Source organism: Notothenia rossii (genome assembly GCF_949606895.1).
Source record: "Notothenia rossii genome assembly, chromosome: 1".
In the NCBI taxonomy this organism is placed as follows: domain Eukaryota; kingdom Metazoa; phylum Chordata; class Actinopteri; order Perciformes; family Nototheniidae; genus Notothenia; species Notothenia rossii.
The window spans coordinates 96,466,853-96,488,612 of record NC_136912.1 but is presented as its reverse complement, the minus strand read 5'-3'; the positions used below and the strand labels follow the sequence as shown (position 1 = coordinate 96,488,612).

Here is a 21,760-nt window from a genome sequence, read left to right as displayed (position 1 = left end):
TCTTCATGTCTCTTCTACATCAACATGTGTCCTTTCTTCTTCATGTCTCTTCTACATCAACATGTGTCCCCTCTTCTTCATGTCTCTTCTACATCAACATGTGTCCCCTCTTCTTCATGTCTCTTCTACATCAACATGTGTCCCCTCTTCTCCATGTCTCTTCTACATCAACATGTGTCCCCTCTTCTTCATGTCTCTTCTACATCAACATGTGTCCCCTCTTCTCCATGTCTCTTCTACATCAACATGTGTCCCCTCTTCTCCATGTCTCTTCTACATCAACATGTGTCCTCTCTTCTTCATGTCTCTTCTACATCAACATGTGTCCCCTCTTCTCCATGTCTCTTCTACATCAACATGTGTCCCCTCTTCTCCATGTCTCTTCTACATCAACATGTGTCCCCTCTTCTTCATGTCTCTTCTACATCAACATGTGTCCCCTCTTCTCCATGTCTCTTCTACATCAACATGTGTCCTCTCTTCTTCATGTCTCTTCTACATCAACATGTGTCCCCTCTTCTCCATGTCTCTTCTACATCAACATGTGTCCCCTCTTCTCCATGTCTCTTCTACATCAACATGTGTCCCCTCTTCTTCATGTCTCTTCTACATCAACATGTGTCCCCTCTTCTTCATGTCTCTTCTACATCAACATGTGTCCCCTCTTCTCCATGTCTCTTCTACATCAACATGTGTCCCCTCTTCTCCATGTCTCTCTACATCAACATGTGTCCTCTCTTCTTCATGTCTCTTCTACATCAACATGTGTCCCCTCTTCCTCATGTCTCTTCTACATCAACATGTGTCCCCTCTTCTTCATGTCTCTTCTACATCAACATGTGTCCCCTCTTCCTCATGTCTCTTCTACATCAACATGTGTCCCCTCTTCCTCATGTCTCTTCTACATCAACATGTGTCCCCTCTTCTTCATGTCTCTTCTACATCAACATGTGTCCCCTCTTCTTCATGTCTCTTCTACATCAACATGTGTCCTCTCTTCTTCATGTCTCTTCTACATCAACATGTGTCCCCTCTTCTCCATGTCTCTTCTACATCAACATGTGTCCCCTCTTCTTCATGTCTCTTCTACATCAACATGTGTCCTTTCTTCTTCATGTCTCTTCTACATCAACATGTGTCCCCTCTTCTCCATGTCTCTTCTACATCAACATGTGTCCTTTCTTCTTCATGTCTCTTCTACATCAACATGTATCCCCTCTTCTCCATGTCTCTTCTACATCAACATGTGTCCCCTCTTCTTCATGTCTCTTCTACATCAACATGTGTCCCCTCTTCTTCATGTCTCTTCTACATCAACATGTGTCCTCTCTTCTTCATGTCTCTTCTACATCAACATGTGTCCTCTCTTCTTCATGTCTCTCTACATCAACATGTGTCCTCTCTTCTTCATGTCTCTTCTACATCAACATGTGTCCCCTCTTCTTCATGTCTCTTCTACATCAACATGTGTCCCCTCTTCTCCATGTCTCTTCTACATCAACATGTGTCCCCTCTTCTCCATGTCTCTTCTAAATCAACATGTGTCCCCTCTTCTTCATGTCTCTTCTACATCAACATGTGTCCCCTCTTCTCCATGTCTCTTCTACATCAACATGTGTCCCCTCTTCTCCATGTCTCTTCTACATCAACATGTGTCCCCTCTTCCTCATGTCTCTTCTACATCAACATGTGTCCCCTCTTCTTCATGTCTCTTCTACATCAACATGTGTCCCCTCTTCTCCATGTCTCTTCTACATCAACATGTGTCCCCTCTTCTTCGTGTCTCTTCTACATCAACATGTGTCCCCTCTTCGTCGTGTCTCTTCTACATCACCATGTGTGATTGTTCCTCTCTGTTCCCCGTCCTCTGCCTCTGGTAGGTCCTGGACTGGTTTGTGCAGATCTGCCTGGCTCTGAAGCACGTGCACGACCGGAAGATCCTCCACAGGGACATCAAATCACAGGTACCAGTACCGGACCCCCCCCCCCCCCCCCCCCCCCCACTGAGTTAACGTTGGTTCTGTTCTACTTTTTTCATCTTTCATTATGTCCACTCAGAACATATTCCTGACTAAAGACGGGACCGTACAGCTCGGAGACTTTGGGATCGCACGGGTGCTCAACAGGTTTGAAATCACATCACATATCGCTTTGATCCAAAGAGACTTACAGTAAGTACAAAAACCATAAAGATTCAAACTCAGGACATTAAGGAAAGTGCAGATATATTCACTTCAAGCAATCAGACTACAGCAAGAGCTGGGGGGTTTGTCACAAGGCCTTCATTTCACTGAACAAAAATATAAACGCAACACTTTTGTTTTTGCTCCCATTTTTCATGAGATGAACTCAAAGATCTAAAACATTTTCTATAAACACAAAATAACCATTTCTCTCAAATATTGTTCACAAATCTGAAAAAATCTGTGATAGTGAGCACTTCTCCTTTGCCGAGATAATCCATCCCACCTCACAGGTGTGGCATATCAAGATGCTGATTAGACAGCATGATTATTGCACAGGTGTGCCTTAGGCTGGCCACAATAAAAGGCCACTCTGAAACGTGCAGTTTTGCTTTATTGGGGGGGGTCTGGGGGGGTCCGAAAACCAGTCAGTATCTGGTGTGACCACCATTTGCCTCACGCAGTGCAACACATCTCCTTGGCATAGAGTTGATCAGGTTGCTGATTGTGGAATGTTGGTCCTCTTCAATGGCTGTGCCAAGTTGCTGGATATTGGCAGGAACTGGAACACGCTGTCGTATACGCCGATCCAGAGCATCCCAAACATGCTCAATGGGTGACATGTTAGGGTTAGGGTCTATGGGTTTAACCCTAGGGTTTTCGGACCCCCCCAGACCCCCCCAATAAAGCAAAACTGCATGTTTCAGAGTGTCCTTTTATTGTGGCCAGCCTAAGGCACACCTGTGCAATAATCATGCTGTCTAATCAGCATCTTGATATGCCACACCTGTGAGGTGGGATGGATTATCTCGGAAAAGGAGAAGTGCTCACTATCACAGATTTTTTCAGATTTGTGAACAATATTTGAGAGAAATGGTTATTTTGTGTATAAAGAAAATGTTTTAGATCTTTGAGTTCATCTCATGAAAAATGGGAGCAAAAACAAAAGTGTTGCGTTTATATTTTTGTTCAGTGTAACTCAAGTGTTTTTTTCCAATCAATAACTGAATTGCCAAGATTCAAGATTCAAGATTCAAGGCTTGTCTTTTGTACAGAGCTACAGAAAATCTGAGGTCACAGGCTCCTCCAACAGGACATAGAACAAATAAAATAGTGCAAGTAAATACTAATAAAATAGAAATATTGCCAGAAAGGTTGATATACAATCAGATGGAATATGAGATATTAGATAAATAATTAGCGAGATGCAAACAGACACCAAAGATTAGACGGTCCAAATTGATGCGTTTTCCGTTTGCAACGGAAGATCTGCAGAGTTTCTGCTGTCCTGGTGTCAGTGGGGAGCTCATTCCACCAATCAGGAGCCAGGATAGCAAACGGGTGTGTTTTTGAGGGGTACCTGGGTCCCACTCACAGGGATGGAGTAGGAAGCTGATTGGCTGATACCGAGCGTAGTGCACGTGCTGGAGTGTATGATAAGATGGACCTTTATTAATCTGCAGCATTCTGAATTAGCTGTAGCAGCCTGGACCAAGACCTCCTGGGAATCACATACTCTCAGTTCATGTTGCGTGTCTTTACAAAGCCAATGTGTGCGAGTACTAAACCATGACTCTTCTTGTCTCCAGCACTGTAGAGCTGGCGAGAACGTGTATTGGCACGCCGTATTACCTGTCCCCTGAGATCTGTGAGAACAAACCGTACAACAACAAGAGGTAGAGCATGTGGAGTGTGTGTCGTTAATTAATATTTAATACCAGTCGAACATGAGGATCAGTAGAAGCCTCTTTAGAGAGGTCCTGTCTCCTCTGTATGGAGTGAAGGTGCGGCAGGAAGCCAGTATTGATTTCCTCTCTTTAATCGTGCAGGTAATCCTCTCTGCTTTACAGTGATTGAGTTACGTCACGCATCACAGTGTCCCAGTTTGCTGTGCAGGAAAATCCCCTTTCTGCATTTATTGATATTAGATTAGAGAAGATGAGATGGAAGTTTATTTATCCCCGTGGGGAAATTCAGGCGTTTACATCAGGAACAGGTCAGAGGGAAAAACAGGATTCACACGAGGTAAAAAATAAAGATAAAATACACAAAAAGAAAATGAAGATAAAATACAATTTAAAAAAAAAAAAAAAAAAAAAAAAAAAAAAAAAAAATTAAAGATGACAATACACTGAAAAAATACACTAAAAGAAATAAAGATTAAAAATAAATATAAAATACACTAAAAAAATTATAATATAAAGATAAAATACACTGAAAAAAATAAAAATACACTGAAAAAAATAAAGATTAAAATACACTGAAAAAAATAAAGATTAAAATACACTGAAAAAAATAAAGATTTAAATACACTAAAAATAATAATACAAAAATAAAGATTAAAATACAATGATAAAGATTAAAATACACAAAAAACCACCGGCTCTCCAATCACTGCCAAAGCTGTGACCACCAAGTCTCTTTCCATCACCACTAAGTCTCCTATAACCACCAAGGCTCCTACCACCACCACCACAACAAATGGCACCTCCACAGGAGCCCACATCCGAGCAGAAGCTGGAGTCACCTTCGCCGTCCTCTTCGCACTCTTCATCGCTTCTCTTGTATAAAAAAAATACATGGCTGATGTTTGTCATTGAGCTAAATGAATATATAGTTATAGAAGAAAAAGTGGTAGCTACATGCTGCATTGTACTGATTTAACTGTGCAATAACCAAACAGTAAATGTACATAATGTATCCTTAATCAGTTTACTCTTCAGCAGCAAGTACATGCTCTGAATGTTAAATGCACTTTTTAGGCTCATATATTTACTACTTTTGTGTTTTTTCCTGGTGTTTTAGGTGAAATTATGTATTTAAGTCATTGCAAATCATATAGAAATAGCCCTTTGTGTTCTGTAGACAGGCTTACCTTGATTACAATAATAATAAAAAATTGATTTAAAAAAGAAATACACTAAAAATAATAATGCAAAAATAAAGTGATGAAGTAACTGTTGAAACAGATTTCACGGTCATTTAATGGACATGTATACATATTTGGATTGCATATACAAAGTGACTGTTTGTGATTGATGTAAAACTTCCCTAAACTGATCCTTGTGTTCCCCCCCCCCCTCTGCAGTGATGTTTGGGCCCTTGGGTGTGTCCTGTATGAAATGTGCACCCTTAAGCATGCAGTAAGTACTATGTGTGTGTGTGTGTGTGTGTGTGTGTGTGTGTGTGTTTATGGATCATTCATGTTGTTTAGCTGAGTCTGGGTTCTTTACACCGTCTGTCCTCAGCCCTGTGATTATTGATCCCGTTGCAAACACACCTTGTTTACCCGGCTTTAACCTCAGCACAGGGCTGTTTCATTATAAAAACATCAGCCCTGCGTTTGCTCCGTTTCACACGGGAAATCATTAGCCCTGTTTTTATCAGACTTCCAGGGGAATTACCCCCCCCCCCATTTCTCAAATGTAGTCACTGATATTTAAGGTGGTAAAATATATGTTGCATAGAAAGGAAATAAGGAGGTGATATATGATTTTGGGGACACATGTTTATGTAGAAAAGACTAGAAGAAGTGGATTCTGCAGATTGGGGGACCTTTTGAAAATGTGCATTCTCATCCAGATTATTCGTCTGGTTTATAAAATGTAAGAAAATTGGGAAAACGGTCTTTAAATGTCTTTTGTTTTGTTAGAACCCAAAGGTCTTCACTGTAATATAATATAAAACATAGAAAGGCAGAACATGTCCTTAAATCCAAGGCCACAAAAACGGACTTGAAGACTTTCTTTGCTTTAAAATCACTTCTCATGTCTCCCCCTCTCCCTGAATAACCCCTACCTTATTCCTTTACTGTGTTCCTCTAATGGCCCTCAGTATTTCCCCATGTCACCATCGTGTGTTTCCCCGCTCAGTTTGAGGCCGGCAACATGAAGAACCTGGTTCTGAAGATCATCCGGGGCTCCTACCCCCCCGTCTCCCTGCATTACTCCCAGGACCTGCGCTCTCTGCTGGGCCTGCTGTTCAGACGCAGCCCGAGAGAGAGACCCTCCGTCAGCAGCGTGCTGGAGAAACCCTTCCTCTGTTACAGGATCCAAAGCTTCCTCTCTCCTCAGGTACACACACACACACACACACACACACACACACACACACACACTACATTTACATGAAGCTGGTTTACATAATATCATCTTCTCTCTCTCCTCTGATTTCAGATCATCGCTCAGGAATTTCGCCATAATTTTCTTCACAAGCAGCCTAAAGTGGGCGTGGTGCCGGGACCAGCAGGTAGGACACATGGAGGGGAGGGGGGGGGGGGGGGGGGGTGATGGTAGTATCCACATCGTGACTGTGAAGCAGGTTCCTCTCTTTGCATTTCATTACATCTTAAGAGCACAATAAAAGCATCTTTTACTCTGAAGCAGCTCCGATCAATATCGTTAACATATTTAAAGACTTTGAGTTTTCTCCTGGTTTTACTTTGGGAGGGGGAAACCAGCACGATAACCCACCCACCCCTGGCTAATGGTTACACAAGCCAAAAAAACATTGTGGGTAGGCCTGTCGCCATAATTCATTTTGTTGGACGATACATTTTCCCGGAAATTATTGCAATAAACGATAATATTTCAGACAGAACTTTCATTGAACATTCAACATTGCAAATTAAATGTGAAATACAATTTAAATATATAAATTATATATATAACAAATAAATAAAATTATAAAAAATTAAATAAATCACACCCAAACAAAACAATACATTAAATAGACTCGGGCTGGAAAACAGCGCTTTCTTGTGGCCAAAACACGCAATTGCATCTGTGCAGTAGTAAAAAAATATATAATATTTATATATAAATAAATAAATATGACCACACATTGTCTCACAAGCAAAAAACCTCCTTAAAACAACAGCCAGGTGTACAGTTCTACAGCCATGTTGTGCTATCGTGTTTGCATTTGTAAATGCCTCTTTGATAGCAAACTGTAGGGAAGGTGGGGGCTCTCCATCTCCAGCTGCCGTGTTTGCTCCCAGCTGGGAAACACAACGGGGTGGTTGTGTTTCAGGTGCATTTTAAGGTTGGTCGTATTGCTAGCTTTTGTTGCTACCTTTTTTAAACAAATGCGACACACCGCCCTGCTCCTTCAAGTCCGTAGGTTCGCCTCGTTGATTTCGCTTGAATCCAAGATATTCCCACAACGGAGAATCGAGATGTGTAGTCAGGTTTTGCAACCAATTCCATTTACCTTCAAATTCCCCTCGAGTAAGTCACACGTTGTCTCCTGCTTGTCCCTTTATTATTCATTTGGCTGCTGCACGCGGAGTGTCCTGACCCCTCACAGCGCGCCGGGCTGTGTGTGAGCCCCGCCCCTCACAGTGTGCCGGGCTGTGTGTGAGCCCCGCCCCTCACAGCGCGCCGGGCTGTGTGTGAGCCCCGCCCCTCACAGCGTGCCGGGCTGTGTGTGAGCCCCGCCCCTCACAGCGCGCCGGGCTGTGTGTGAGCCCCGCCCCTCACAGTGTGCCGGGCTGTGTGTGAGCCCCGCCCCTCACAGCGCGCCGGGCTGTGTGTGAGCCCCGCCCCTCACAGCGCGCCGGGCTGTGTGTGAGCCCCGCCCCTCACAGCGTGCCGGGCTGTGTGTGAGCCCCGCCCCTCACAGTACGCCGGGCTGTGTGTGAGCCCCGCCCCTCACAGTGCGCCGGGCTGTGTGTGAGCCCCGCCCCTCACAGTGCGCCGGGCTGTGTGTGAGCCCCGCCCCTCACAGTGCGCCGGGTTGTGTGTGAGCCCCGCCCCTCATAGTGCGCCGGGCTGTGTGTGAGCCCCGCCCCTCATAGTGCGCCGGGCTGTGTGTGAGCCCCGCCCCTCATAGTGCGCCGGGCTCAAATGCTGGTCACATCCTTATGTAAACAAACACGCAGATGTTTTATAAAGATGGATCAGGACAAAAATAGTTCTTTGTTCCTGTTTCAGAATCTCTTTACACAGAAGGGACACATGTTGCATAATAGGTGACCTTTAATACTGAATTGGAGCTTGAAAAACAACTTCAGTCAATTGTGTATATATAGGATATACATATTTCCGTATTTGGGATTGTGGGAACTGGTATTTCGATCTCTCTGTCTGTACACACAAACTGAAAGATTGAAAATAAAGTTGACTTTGATTTGACTTGAAATATGTTCCTTGTGTTTCCAGCCAAGCGTCCGACCCCCGGCTCCATCCCCCCCGCTCAGAGGATCACGAAACCAGCCTGTAAATACGGAGTGCCTTTAACCGTGAGGAAGGACGCCGCCAAGAGACCTGCAGACAGGAAACCGGCCGTGAGACACAGACCTGTGAGTTCACTGTCATTCTGGTTCTCTCTCGAAAAACTGTTCGATATTGAGCTCATACGTCAGAGGAGGCCACGTGTCTGTGTGTGTGTTTTGCCATCATAGTGTGTGTGCGCAGACACTGATCCCCCCCCCTGTTATGTGTTGCTTAGGCCCCTCCCCCTGCAGCCCCCCCCAGGAGAGTGAGTCAAGTGGAGGAAGAGAGGAAGAAACATGAGGTACAGCTGAGACCCTCATCATTTTATGTAAAGCGTTTTTGAGCTCAAGGGAAAGCACTTTAGAAATCAAAGTATTATAACGCCCTCCCTTTCATGACGCCTGATCTCTACCTCCATGTTCTCTATGTCCTCCGTGTTCTCTATGTCCTCCGTGTTCTCTATGTCCTCCGTGTTCTCTATGTCCTCCGTGTTCTCTATGTCCTCCGTGTTCTCTATGTCCTCCGTGTTCTCTATGTCCTCCGTGTTCTCTATGTCCTCCATGTTCTCTATGTCCTCCATGTTCTCCATGTCCTCCATGTTCTCTATGTCCTCCATGTTCTCCATGTCCTCCATGTTCTCCATGTCCTCCATGTTCTCCATGTCCTCCATGTTCTCCATGTCCTCCATGTTCTCCATGTCCTCCATGTTCTCTATGTCCTCCATGTTCTCTATGTCCTCAATGTTCTCTATGTCCTCCATGTTCTCTATGTCCTCCGTGTTCTCCATGTCCTCCGTGTTCTCCATGTCCTCCGTGTTCTCTATGTCCTCCGTGTTCTCTATGTCCTCCGTGTTCTCTATGTCCTCCGTGTTCTCTATGTCCTCCGTGTTCTCCATGTCCTCCGTGTTCTCCATGTCCTCCGTGTTCTCTATGTCCTCCGTGTTCTCTATGTCCTCCATGTTCTCCATGTCCTCCGTGTTCTCCATGTCCTCCGTGTTCTCTATGTCCTTCGTGTTCTCTATGTCCTCCGTGTTCTCTATGTCCTCCATGTTCTCTATGTCCTCCATGTTCTCTATGTCCTCCATGTTCTCTATCTTCTCCGTGTTCTCTATCTTTCCCCTCGTGTTCCCTATGTGCTCCATGTTCTCACACAGGCTCCGCCCTCTACTGGACTCCAAGCAAGCGAAAATTTCAACGCAAGCGTTCACACACTGAAGTTGTATAAACGTAGCCGGCCAATCAGGGCGAGCCTACCTGAATGCGCGCGCAGGCTCACAGTATATAAGGCGGCTGCGCCTCCTGACTGTCATCCTTTTCTCTTCAGCGAGCGAGACGACACCTGACAGAGGAACATTTTCGAAAAAAGCTAAAGAAGAAGCATCTCCCCTCCATGGAGTCGCCACCTCAGGAGACCCGTGCCTGTCCTTCGTGCCCTGGCTTAATAGAGGGTGCGGATCCCCATCATCTCTGCTTCCAGTGTCTGGGGCCTGACTCGCACCGGTGGGACTATTTCAGGACCCACTACGCCTCACCGCGTGCCGATGACACCGAGGCTGAGCTTAAGGTGGTGGAGATGGGGGACCAGGATGTCGAGGCGGCGCCTTTTATGTTCGTCAATCCTGCAGCGCGAGGGGCTCCGTTTGCCAGGGAGGAAGATGGCGAGGACTTCTCGTTGTCGGGCACTTCTGGGTCCGGGGCCCATGGAAGTCCACCGCCCAGGTCTATCCGCCAGGATTTTCCCCCTGGAGATGACCATGGCGGTGGAGCGTGTAGGGCTACCGCTCCCCCCACCACTGCCGCCGAAGCCGGTGATCCGCCTCCACCAGGGGTTCTACGGTCCGCCCGGCGCAGCCAGCCTTCGTTTCGCCCCCGTTGCCAGATATCTGGCAGTGTGTGGAGGCGTCGTGGCGGCAGCCACTGAGGACGAAGGCTCCGGTGGCTGGTATGGTGGGTATCCTCAGGGTGCAGGGCTGCACGGACACAGCGTGTCCCGGCGTGCCCCCCCTTGATGAGAGCCTGGCAGCCCATCTGCTCCCTCAGGCAGCAGGATGGCTGCAGCGGTGAATAATCTCGGGGTGTTGGGCGTCTCGCTGATTACTCCTCAGCAGGACGCCTCTCCATCGCAGGATCGGAGCGATTATTTGGACAGCAGCATTGGGCAGATGAATAATCTGATCCATGGTGTGGCCGCCGCAGCTGGCCGTGTGATGTCCCTGGCCACAGCGGGATCACGCCACGTCTGGCTGGGACTCGCGGCTCCCTCCAGGGAAGACCGTGATGATCTCCTAGGGGCCCCCGTATCCACGGAAGGGCTCTTTGGATCGATCTCATCGGTCACACAGCGTTTCAGACGCTTGGAGGCAGAAAAGTCGCAGCTTAGCCGTATACTGCCTCTGGCTCTTCCTCAAAGGGGAGAGCGCGGCACCACGGTGAGAAGGAGGGAAAGGTGCCGGTTTAGAGCACCCATGGCTCCAGCTGCTCCTTCTACCTCCTCGGTTGGTCCTGGGGAACCGGCTGAATACCGGCACCCGCGGGGACAGGCTGCGCGATCCCGACAGGCCTCCGCTCCGCGTCGACAGAGAGCTTCGGGGTGGAGTGGGCCGTCCTCCCGGAAGTGAGGGGCTGTGGGAGGAAGCGTCTCGGTGGCGAGAGCTGTGTGCCTCACCACCCAAGACGCGAGGGGGAGTTCTTCTTGTAATGTCATTAAAAGTGATGTGTGTGTGACAAATGCGTTTAATAAAAACAATTGAATTTATCCCAGAGCAAGAGTCATTTCTCTCTAAAATCCCACATTTCCTCATGTCTCGTTGAATTTGGCACGAACCGTTTCATACGATATTAACTAGGCACCCATTGTGAGACACGGTTCCCCACTCGCCGCCCCCGTTGTAACTCCAGTAAAGGAGGCAGCCGGTGGGCGCGTGCATGTGAGCGTGATAAACCGCAGGAAGTGCTGTCAAAGCACTGTGCGGGTGCAGGGACATTATGGCCGGCGTCTTGTCAGAAAACACATCTCACCTAGTGTGATGGCTCAGATTAATGCATTTCACCGTCAGTATGGTCACGGCATTATTACGGCCGTAACAGCCTGTTACTGGACGAAGTGGTTGGGATTCCAGCCATGGTGTGAATAAAGGAGTCTAGAGCCTCTGTCCTGTACATTGGGCTCTATTCTGTCCTATTTACAGATACTGGTGGACTGGGGGCTTGCTCATTCCACAGTGAAAGTGTATGCAGCAGCCATCTCGTCGGATTTGGCGGCAGGTCAGCTTTTAGTCAACCGCTTATGACGCGGTTTTTGCAGGGGGTCAGGAGACAGCGGCCAGTGGTGCATGTCTCCACCCCGCAATGGGATCTGCCGTTGGTGCTCGAGGCTTTGGTTACAGAACCATTTGAGCCTCTGGAGCTCTCCTCCCTGAAGGCGCTATCATTGAAAACAGCTTTGCTGCTTGCCTTGACTTCACTCAGACCGAACCCCTCCTTTGTTCCCAAGAACCTAAGGAGTTCGTTCAGGTCGAGGGCTATACAGTTAGACGGTTTGAGTCTTCCACCCCATACTGGGGACAGGGAGTCAAAATTGCACCCCCTCTGCCCAGTGCGTGCGCTGGCATGTTATGTAGGGCGCACGGCTTCCATTAGGCGCACTGAACAGCTGTTTGTGTGCTTCGGGGATGGTGTGGCCGGTAAAGCTCTGTCCAAGAAACAACAGGATGGCTCTGCGAGTGCATTTCACATGCCTATGGGCAGGCGGGGAGAGCCTTCCCCACTGGGGTCCGTGCACACGTGGTCTGGCTGTGTGGTGGGTCGATGTTGTAGGACGACAGGGTGTTTATCCATCGGGGCTCCACCCACTGTACCCATAGAGTCCAGTAGAGGGCGGAGCCTGTGAGAGATAACGGTGGGTTACGTATTGTAACCCTAGTTCTATAAGCACAGGCGGAGCCCTCTGCCTTGGGGCCCTGTGCCGCTCGCTGAAGAGGGTGTAGGATGACAGTCAGGAGGCGCAGCCGCCTTATATACTGTGAGCCTGCGCGCATTCAGGTAGGCTCGCCCTGATTGGCCGGCTACGTTTATACAACTTCAGTGTGTGAACGCTCGCGTATCATTGATGAGAGTAGTACCCATAGAGTCCAGTAGAGGGCGGAGCCTGTGTGAGATAGAACTAGGGTTAACCCACTGTTCTGTCTGCCTGTTCTCCGTGTTCTGCCTGATGTGTAACCTCCTCACTACACAGTCTCTTTAACGTTTCCCTCCTGCTGCAGGACGGCATGAGGAAGAAGAGGATGGAGCTGATCGAGAGGGAGAGGAAACAGAGAGAGCAGGTGGGTTTATCTGGGTGAGGTTTAAAACAAAAGGGGATTTTATTAGTGAGTAATCTGACTAAATGTGTGTCTATTAAATATTCAAAGAGGCCCTGTTCTGCTTTGGTGGTTGTTCCCTCCTGTACTGGGTTCTATTGGTTTGAGTGCATGTAAATGGTCTCTAAATGCTAAGATCCCTCCCTGTTCCCTCCAGAGGGAGGTTCTCAATGTGTGGTCTTTTATCACAATATAGATATTGATATTTTGCCCAGCCCTATAGGAGAGGCTGGGATCAGAGAATATACAAATTCATTAACTAGTTTTGCTTGGAAATATGAACGTATTCAGCTGTTACTGATATGTGTCATTGTTCCCTCTCAGATGTTCCTGTTTAAAGCGGAGCAGATGAAGAGATATGAAAAGGAAAAGGTGGGCGATTCATCAACATTCTTTGTTACAATACTTTACATAATTTGTGAACATTTTTAAACAATTCTGAAACTCAATTAGGTAAACTAATTATTGAAACAGCTTTTGTATTAAAAAAAGATTCTGTCCTGAACTTTTTACAAGTGGTTTCTAGGTTATTTGTCTTTATTTGTGAACAGGTGGTAGGGGGCATCTGAACGGATAAATGTCCTTAAAGTGAAGTAATGCTGAACCTGTGATCTTCTAACAGATAAACCGGATAAACCAGGCCAGAGAGCAGGGCTGGAGACACGTGCTGAGCTCCAGTGGAGGCAGCAGCCCCGAGAGGAAGGTACTGGAGCACCTGATCTACGCTCATTATCCCACCTTTTACTTACAAGTATCTCCAGGTGTCATCGTCGCCTTCACCTGAGCTCCACCTACGAGACAAGACCACAATAATACCTCAGCCTCAGATCAAGGCTGTGATGTTTCTTACATCACAGCAGCTCCATTTGCCACGTCCAAAGTCAGAATTTTGAGATTTTAAGAAAAAATACAAGATTTTAAGAAAAAAAGTCTGCATTTTCAGGACTTTAAGAAACTCAAAAAGTCAGAATTTGTTGAGACTTTCAGGAGAAAAGTCCTAATTTTTATATTTTAACAAAAAAATAAGGATTTTCTGAAAAAGTCCTAATTTTGGGATGTTAAGAAAAGTCCAATTTTTTTAGATTTTATGTAAAAAGCCACAATTTTTTATTGTAAGAAAAAGTCAGATTTTTCAGGACTTCAAGAAAAACTCAGATTTTTGAGATTTTAAGAAAAAATTCAGATTTTTAAGATTTTAACGAGAAAAGTCAACATTTTCAAAAATGTTAACAAAAAAATAAGGATTTTCTGAAAAAAAAGTCCGAATTTTTTTTGATTTAAAAGAAAAGTCAACATTATAGAGATTTTCTGAAAAAAGCTGAATTTCAAGATTTTATGAATTTGAAATGTTATGAAAAAAGTCAGAATTAAGGGATTTTTATTAAAGTCAGAATTTTGAAACATTTCAGAATTTCAAGTTGTGTATATTTGTATACTGTGCTCCTCCTCAGTGTTGTGCTCACCTCCCCCTGTGCTCCTCCTCAGTGTTGTGCTCACCTCCCCCTGTGCTCCTCCTCAGTGTTGTGCTCACCTCCTCCTGTGCTCCTCCTCAGTGTTGTGCTCACCTCCCCCTGTGCTCCTCCTCAGTGTTGTGCTCACCTCCCCCTGTGCTCCTCCTCAGTGTTGTGCTCACCTCCCCCTGTGCTCCTCCTCAGTGTTGTGCTCACCTCCCCCTGTGCTCCTCCTCAGTGTTGTGCTCACCTCCCCCTGTGCTCCTCCTCAGTGTTGTGCTCACCTCCCCCTGTGCTCCTCCTCAGTGTTGTGCTCACCTCCTCCTCAGTGTTGTGCTCACCTCCTCCTCAGTGTTGTGCTCACCTCCTCCTCAGTGTTGTGCTCACCTCCTCCTGTGCTCCTCCTCAGTGTTTTGCAGGGGGGGGGCAGAGGGCCGTCCCGTGCTCAGTTCAGGGTCCGGGTTACCTTCCCAGTAAAACTCCGTACGAACACTACCACGCTGCGCTGGACCAGATGAGAGGAGCGTCTCCGGCACCAGGCAGCCCGGCACCAGGCAGCCCAGCACCAGGCAGCCCGGCACGGTGCGTTCAGGGACTCTGTGGTCACCTTTATTTATGTGTTTATTCCACACATGGCAGTTATTTTAAATCAAAACATGCACACTTATTCTGGTTGTTAAAAAAAATGAAATAACCATAACAAAAAAATCTTCATCAGTAGGACTTTGAATATAAAAGCTGAAGCCCCTTCCCTGCATTTAAGGAGATTTCAGTGTGTCTTCTGGTCCCCTGCAGGGTCCCGGCGGCTGCAGGCCCGGTTCTGCCCAGCAGCCCGTCCCGGGTCCTGAACCCGGACGCCATCAAGAGGGAACTGCAGCGTCTGCAGCACGGGTCTAAAGCTGCTCACATCAGCCGGTCAGTGACAGCGCCCTGATCCAAAACAAAACCCGGGTTGAGGCTTCACTAGAAGAAAACGGGCGCTCTCAAGAAGTCTTTCTTTAAGTCTTTTTCCATAAAAACCTTCACTTAAGTATTTCCAGTTTATTTTACTTCCATTAAATCCAATACAATTCCACACTTACCAAAGTCTTTTCTACCTACAGACTCCAAATTAACAATCGTTGCGTCTGTCTGATTCCTATTGGCTTTTTTAGTGCTTTCTTTTATTGTATTCCTGCTGAAGTATAACCCTTTCCTCCCATGAGTTATTTGGTTTACTTAAAATGCAACTCTCTAAAGGCCAGCTTTGTGAATATATAACTATCACTCGTGTGACTACATCAAGCACATGTCCCGTATGAACTTTACTTTAAGAGCTTTGAATCTGCTGCAGTGCATTAAGTGTAACACTTGAGGGAAACTTAAGGTATTTTAGTTCATGTAGTTGATTCCATAGTATTGACAGTACTGATGACCCTTGTTGTGTGTTCAGGTCCCGGGGTCACATGGCTGCAGGACGGGCCTATCAGGTGGAAGAGTTTCTGCAGAGGAAGAGAGAAGCCATGCTCAACAAGGTGCGAGCCGAGGGACAGCTGGTACGTACAGACACTTATAAAGAGATGTTAACGGCACATGCTGAGAGAAACCGGTCACATTTAACCCATTTAAGTGTTCTGGAAAGTTCCGTATACAGCTGTTAGCCTTTATCTGATCTCATGAAGCCCCTAAGTGACTCACGCTGAACAGTCTGCTGGGTCATAGGCCAGGTCATGTGACTTTGGGTTCCCATAATTACATGTCCAACATGTCCTATGGGCCCCATCATTTCCCCTAAAGTAGAAATGGGTCCGGGTTCTTATGGGTTAAGTTTAAAAAGACCTTTGACTTGCTCGAGCCGGATCAGACAGCTTCTGATGTTTTATATAAAGCCCCAGGATGTCTGTGATTCAGGTCCAACTCCACGCTGAGACGAGGTAATAAGACGTTCCATGTGTTTACAGGCAGCCAGGTTTGAACATCACTATATTGAATGTACATGCTGTGATAATGGATGGCCGTTAGCTCCTAAGCCCTTAGTGTGAGCCTTCTGCAGTTACCAGTGAAATCACAAATCAAACATACATATTAGTGGATAATACAGAGGCCTCACTGACCTTCAAACATGCACTAACATACAGTTTGAACATAATCACCAGCAGGGTTATGGGGGTGTACCTGCAACCTATTCAAACAAGGGGGGGGGGGCATAGAACAAAAGACATACAAATCCCTTCTAGACGAATGATGGTCGTAACATATATTATCCACTTTTCCCATCTCCACAAAAACATTCCCTCAAAGCGAGGGTCATCCTCTCCATCTCAAACATATCATACCCGATGTCAATCCACTGATCCAAAGTAGGTTTTGGCACGATGTTTTAAATGTGGTTAAATGAAATGAAACGGTGAACAGGGAACGCGGCAAAACCTGGCAGCGACGTACGGGAGCCGGGGGGGCTCGATCCGCTTCAGGAGGCCCAGAGCCAACCGGGAGGAGGAGGTAGGAGTCGACCAAACTCCCATAATGCACCCCTGCATCTCAACTCATGACCCCTCCCTGCACACCGAGCGCTGTGACATGATGTTTATTATTTTGGCTGTTATCGATCACAGCTGTGAGCCCATTGTTATTGTTTGTAATCCCATTTTAATAACCACTCCTCCTCCTTTGTGTTCGCTGTGGATTGGATGTTCATCTTTCTCGTTTACTGCAGGAAATATATTTTATTCTGGCTGACGTGTTGATGCTAACATCGTACCGTGTTCTGGGTGAAGTGTTGTCTCGTAGAAGGAGCTTAATTATCTCAGGACAAGGTGTTCAAGAAGTACCAAATCACACATGGGAAACACAACGAGAAAAATCCAGCTGACAAGGAAATATTGAGTAAATATCGATGAAACGTTGAGGAAATGTCCAGACACAAAATCATAGAGAAAAGCAACCACTACACAATTATTATCAATAACAACTAGGGGTGCACCGAATGGGAAATTCTTGGCCAAAACCGATACCGAAACCAGGAAACAGTTGGCCGAAAACCGAATGCAGAAAGGCCGAAAATTATTAATATAAATATATATATATATATATATATATAGAGAAATATATATATATATATATAATGTATACATTTTTTACCAATGTTGTTCAGCTACCTGGTTATGGAAAAATACATGATTATGACTTAACTTAACTTAACTTAACTTAACTTAACTTAACTTAACTTAACTTAACTTATAATCACTATTATGGGTCCATAAAACATTTATTCAGCACTTCTGAATGCATACAGTACATTCATTCCAAGTCAAGTGCATTTTCTTTTCTCTGTAGGATAACTACAACAAAGAGCATTCAGAACAAAGCCAAGGTGCTTTAAAATAAACATCTAGGCCAGTAGGCCGACAACAAACTAGTGTGAATAAAGACTGTAACAGCCAGGCCTTCAACAACAACAAATGCACCTATAAGTTTGGCTCACAGCCAACATGTCTGCCGCTTGGACATATTTAAAGATATCAGAGAGAGAGGCGCGGATAGCGATTTGTAAAACGTGTTCAGCTGACATTTCTCGAGGTGGTGTAACTGCAAAGACTTTCACCACTTCGGGATTACTCCACCACTTGAAATCAAAACACCCGGACAAATATGCGGAGTATGATCAACGTAACCCTGTTCTCTGACATTCGGTGATATTTTGTCGAAAGCTGAAAGAGCCTTTTTAACCACTTTCGGACGATAATTTTCGGTGGCCGAATATTCGGTGCATCCCTAATAACAACCATTTATAAGTCTAATGCAGAAACATGAAGATAAAACTATAATTATTTTAAAATTAAGATCCGTCTGAACTAAACTCCCATAATGCACCCCTGCATCTCGCCCTCATGACCCCTCCCTGCACACCGAGCTATTATTTTGGCTGTTATTGATCACAGCTGTGAGCCCATTGTTATTGTTTGTTTTTCCATTTTAATAACCACTCCTCCTCTTTTATGTTCGCTGTGGATTGGATGTTCATCTTGTTTACTGTGTTGATGTGTTGATGTGTTGATGTGTTGATGTGTTGATGTACAGATGTTGATATAATACCGTTCAGTTATTCATCAGCTGGTTTTCCAGAAGTACCAAAACACGCAGGGTAACACAACGAGGACAATCCAAGTAAATAAGAGAACACCATAAAGAAAGAAAAGCAACCGCGTCACACATAATTATAAATAACAAAATATAACTTGAATGCAGAAACATTAACCCTCCGATGCCCGAGTGATGGACCCTACACTCTTCCATAAGTGGGTCAAAAAGGACCCGTATTAGAATAATGTGTTTTTATGCCATGCTGTCGTTAAGGTTAAGAAAGACCCCTTGAGTATTATATTCTGGTTCATATTAGTAATATTTTGTATTTAATCTTTCACATTTTATAATTTTAGACTTTTTTTACATTTTGAAAAAACGTTTTGAACATATCGATGCAAAGATCTCCGCTATTCTGAGACCCTCGCAGTATTCCAGTCCCTTTTTAAAACTCACCGTAGTCCTACACCCCCCACCCTAACCTTCCCTTTATTGTAAAGCGATTTTGAGTCCTTGAAAAGCCGTATTCAAATATAATATATTATTATGAGTACACTGACAGGTTTCACATCTTGCTGTGTAAAATAATCCTCCTGAGAGGTGTCCCTTGTGATGTAGTCCGTGTGTTCTACAGTGAATGTAGTCCTGACAGCAACAGGTGACACGATGCAAAGGTTCCCCCCAGGATTAGGGAGGTTCTTCCTACAAGAACCATTCACACATTTCAATTGGAAATATAAGATTTTACATCATTTTGAACCCTTTTTATAATCATGTGTGAAAACATTTGGAAAAGCTCGAGCAAATGAGACTCTCTGTGTGTCCTCAGGAGTATCTCTGAGACTCTCTGTGTGTCCTCAGGAGTATCTCTGAGACTCTCTGTGTGTCCTCAGGAGTATCTCTGAGACTCTCTGTGTGTCCTCAGGAGTATCTCTAAGACTCTCTGTGTGTCCTCAGGAGTATCTCTGAGACTCTCTGTGTGTCCTCAGGAGTATCTCTGAGACTCTCTGTGTCCTCAGGAGTATTCTCTGTGTGTCCTCAGGAGTATCTCTGAGACTCTCTGTTTGTCCTCAGGAGTATCTCTGAGACTCTCTGTGTGTCCTCAGGAGTATCTCTGAGACTCTCTGTGTGTCCTCAGGAGTATCTCTGAGACTCTCTGTGTGTCCTCAGGAGTATCTCTGAGACTCTCTGTGTGTCCTCAGGAGTATTCTCTGTGTGTCCTCAGGAGTATTCTCTGTGTGTCCTCAGGAGTATCTCTGAGACTCTCTGTTTGTCCTCAGGAGTATTCTCTGTGTGTCCTCAGGAGTATTCTCTGTGTGTCCTCAGGAGTATCTCTGAGACTCTCTGTTTGTCCTCAGGAGTATCTCTAAGACTCTCTGTGTGTCCTCAGGAGTATCTCTGAGACTCTCTGTGTGTCCTCAGGAGTATCTCTGAGACTCTCTGTGTGTCCTCAGGAGTATCTCTGAGACTCTCTGTGTGTCCTCAGGAGTATCTCTGAGACTCTCTGTTTGTCCTCAGGAGTATCTCTGAGACTCTCTGTATGTCCTCAGGAGTATCTCTGAGACTCTCTGTATGTCCTCAGGAATATCTCTGAGACTCTCTGTGTGTCCTTAGGAGTATCTGTCCAGACTGAGACTCTCTGTGTGTCCTCAGGAGTATCTCTGAGACTCTCTGTGTGTCCTCAGGAGTATCTCTGAGACTCTCTGTGTGTCATCAGGAGTATCTCTGAGACTCTCTGTGTGTCCTTAGGAGTATCTGTCCAGACTGAGACTCTCTGTGTGTCCTCAGGAGTATCTCTAAGACTCTCTGTGTGTCCTCAGGAGTATTCTCTGTGTGTCCTCAGGAGTATCTCTGAGACTCTCTGTGTGTCCTCAGGAGTATTCTCTGTGTGTCCTCAGGAGTATCTCTGAGACTCTCTGTGTGTCCTCAGGAGTATCTCTGAGACTCTCTGTGTGTCCTCAGGAGTATTCTCTGTGTGTCCTCAGGAGTATCTCTGAGACTCTCTGTGTGTCCTCAGGAGTATCTCTGAGACTCTCTGTGTGTCCTCAGGAGTATCTCTGAGACTCTCTGTGTGTCCTCAGGAGTATTCTCTGTGTGTCCTCAGGAGTATCTCTGAGACTCTCTGTGTGTCCTCAGGAGTATTCTCTGTGTGTCCTCAGGAGTATTCTCTGTGTGTCCTCAGGAGTATCTCTAAGACTCTCTGTGTGTCCTCAGGAGTATCTCTAAGACTCTCTGTGTGTCCTCAGGAATATCTCTGAGACTCTCTGTGTGTCCTTAGGAGTATCTGTCCAGACTGAGACTCTCTGTGTGTCCTCAGGAGTATCTCTGAGACTCTCTGTGTGTCCTCAGGAGTATCTCTGAGACTCTCTGTGTGTCCTCAGGAGTATCTCTGAGACTCTCTGTGTGTCCTCATGAGTATCTCTAAGACTCTCTGTGTGTCCTCAGGAGTATCTCTGAGACTGTGTGTCCTCAGGAGTATCTCTAAGACTCTCTGTGTGTCCTCAGGAGTATCTCTGAGACTCTCTGTGTGTCCTCAGGAGTATCTGTCCAGACTGAGACTCTCTGTGTGTCCTCAGGAGTATCTCTGAGACTCTCTGTGTGTCCTCAGGAGTATCTCTGAGACTCTCTGTGTGTCCTCAGGAGTATCTGTCCAGACTGAGACTCTCTGTGTGTCCTCAGGAGTATCTCTGAGACTCTCTGTGTGTCCTCAGGAGTATCTCTGAGACTCTCTGTGTGTCCTCAGGAGTATCTGTCCAGACTGAGGCTCTCTGTGTGTCCTCAGGAGTATCTGTCCAGACTGAGGCTCTCTGTTTGTCTTCAGGAGTATCTCTGAGACTCTCTGTGTGTCCTCAGGAGTATCTCTGAGACCCTCTGTGTGTCCTCAGGAGTATCTCTGAGACTCTCTGTGTGTCCTCAGGAGTATCTCTGAGACTCTCTGTGTGTCCTCAGGAGTATCTCTAAGACTCTCTGTGTGTCCTCAGGAGTATTTCTGAGACTCTCTGTTTGTCCTCAGGAGTGTCTCTCCAGACTGAGACTCTCTGTTTGTCCTCAGGAGTATCTCTGAGACTCTCTGTTTGTCCTCAGGAGTATCTCTGAGACTCTCTGTGTGTCCTCAGGAGTGTCTCTCCAGACTGAGACTCTCTGTTTGTCCTCAGGAGTATCTCTCCAGGCTGAGACTCTCTGTGTGTCCTCAGGAGTATCTCTGAGACTCTCTGTGTGTCCTCAGGAGTATCTCTGAGACTCTCTCTGTGTCCTCAGGAGTATCTCTCCAGACTGAGACTCTCTGTTTGTCCTCAGGAGTATCTCTGAGACTCTCTGTTTGTCCTCAGGAGTATCTCTGAGACTCTCTGTTTGTCCTCAGGAGTATCTCTGAGACTCTCTGTGTGTCCTCAGGAGTATCTCTGAGACTCTCTGTGTGTCCTCAGGAGTATCTCTCCAGACTGAGACTCTCTGTTTGTCCTCAGGAGTATCTCTGAGACTCTCTGTTTGTCC

At 45.9% G+C, this 21,760-nt stretch overlaps 1 protein-coding gene across 5 annotated transcripts in view; it reads left to right on the top strand.

Moving 5' to 3' along the window:
- nek1 (NIMA-related kinase 1) overlaps positions 1 to 21,760 on the top strand; it is a 55,298-nt gene that overhangs the window by 5,035 nt on the left and 28,503 nt on the right. For 3 of the 5 annotated variants that reach the window (XM_079664439.1, XM_079664438.1, XM_079664442.1), the window contains exons 5-19: positions 1,881 to 1,964; positions 2,059 to 2,126; positions 3,773 to 3,859; positions 5,272 to 5,326; positions 6,056 to 6,256; positions 6,359 to 6,431; positions 8,345 to 8,484; positions 8,634 to 8,699; positions 12,660 to 12,719; positions 13,080 to 13,127; positions 13,378 to 13,458; positions 14,616 to 14,788; positions 15,002 to 15,121; positions 15,639 to 15,741; positions 16,601 to 16,687. In XM_079664439.1, the coding sequence (XP_079520565.1) occupies positions 1,881 to 1,964; positions 2,059 to 2,126; positions 3,773 to 3,859; positions 5,272 to 5,326; positions 6,056 to 6,256; positions 6,359 to 6,431; positions 8,345 to 8,484; positions 8,634 to 8,699; positions 12,660 to 12,719; positions 13,080 to 13,127; positions 13,378 to 13,458; positions 14,616 to 14,788; positions 15,002 to 15,121; positions 15,639 to 15,741; positions 16,601 to 16,687 (1,446 nt within the window). The remainder of the gene's footprint in view (positions 1 to 1,880; positions 1,965 to 2,058; positions 2,127 to 3,772; positions 3,860 to 5,271; positions 5,327 to 6,055; positions 6,257 to 6,358; positions 6,432 to 8,344; positions 8,485 to 8,633; positions 8,700 to 12,659; positions 12,720 to 13,079; positions 13,128 to 13,377; positions 13,459 to 14,615; positions 14,789 to 15,001; positions 15,122 to 15,638; positions 15,742 to 16,600; positions 16,688 to 21,760) is intronic. The other 2 variants (XM_079664440.1, XM_079664441.1) reach the window with 2 other exon arrangements.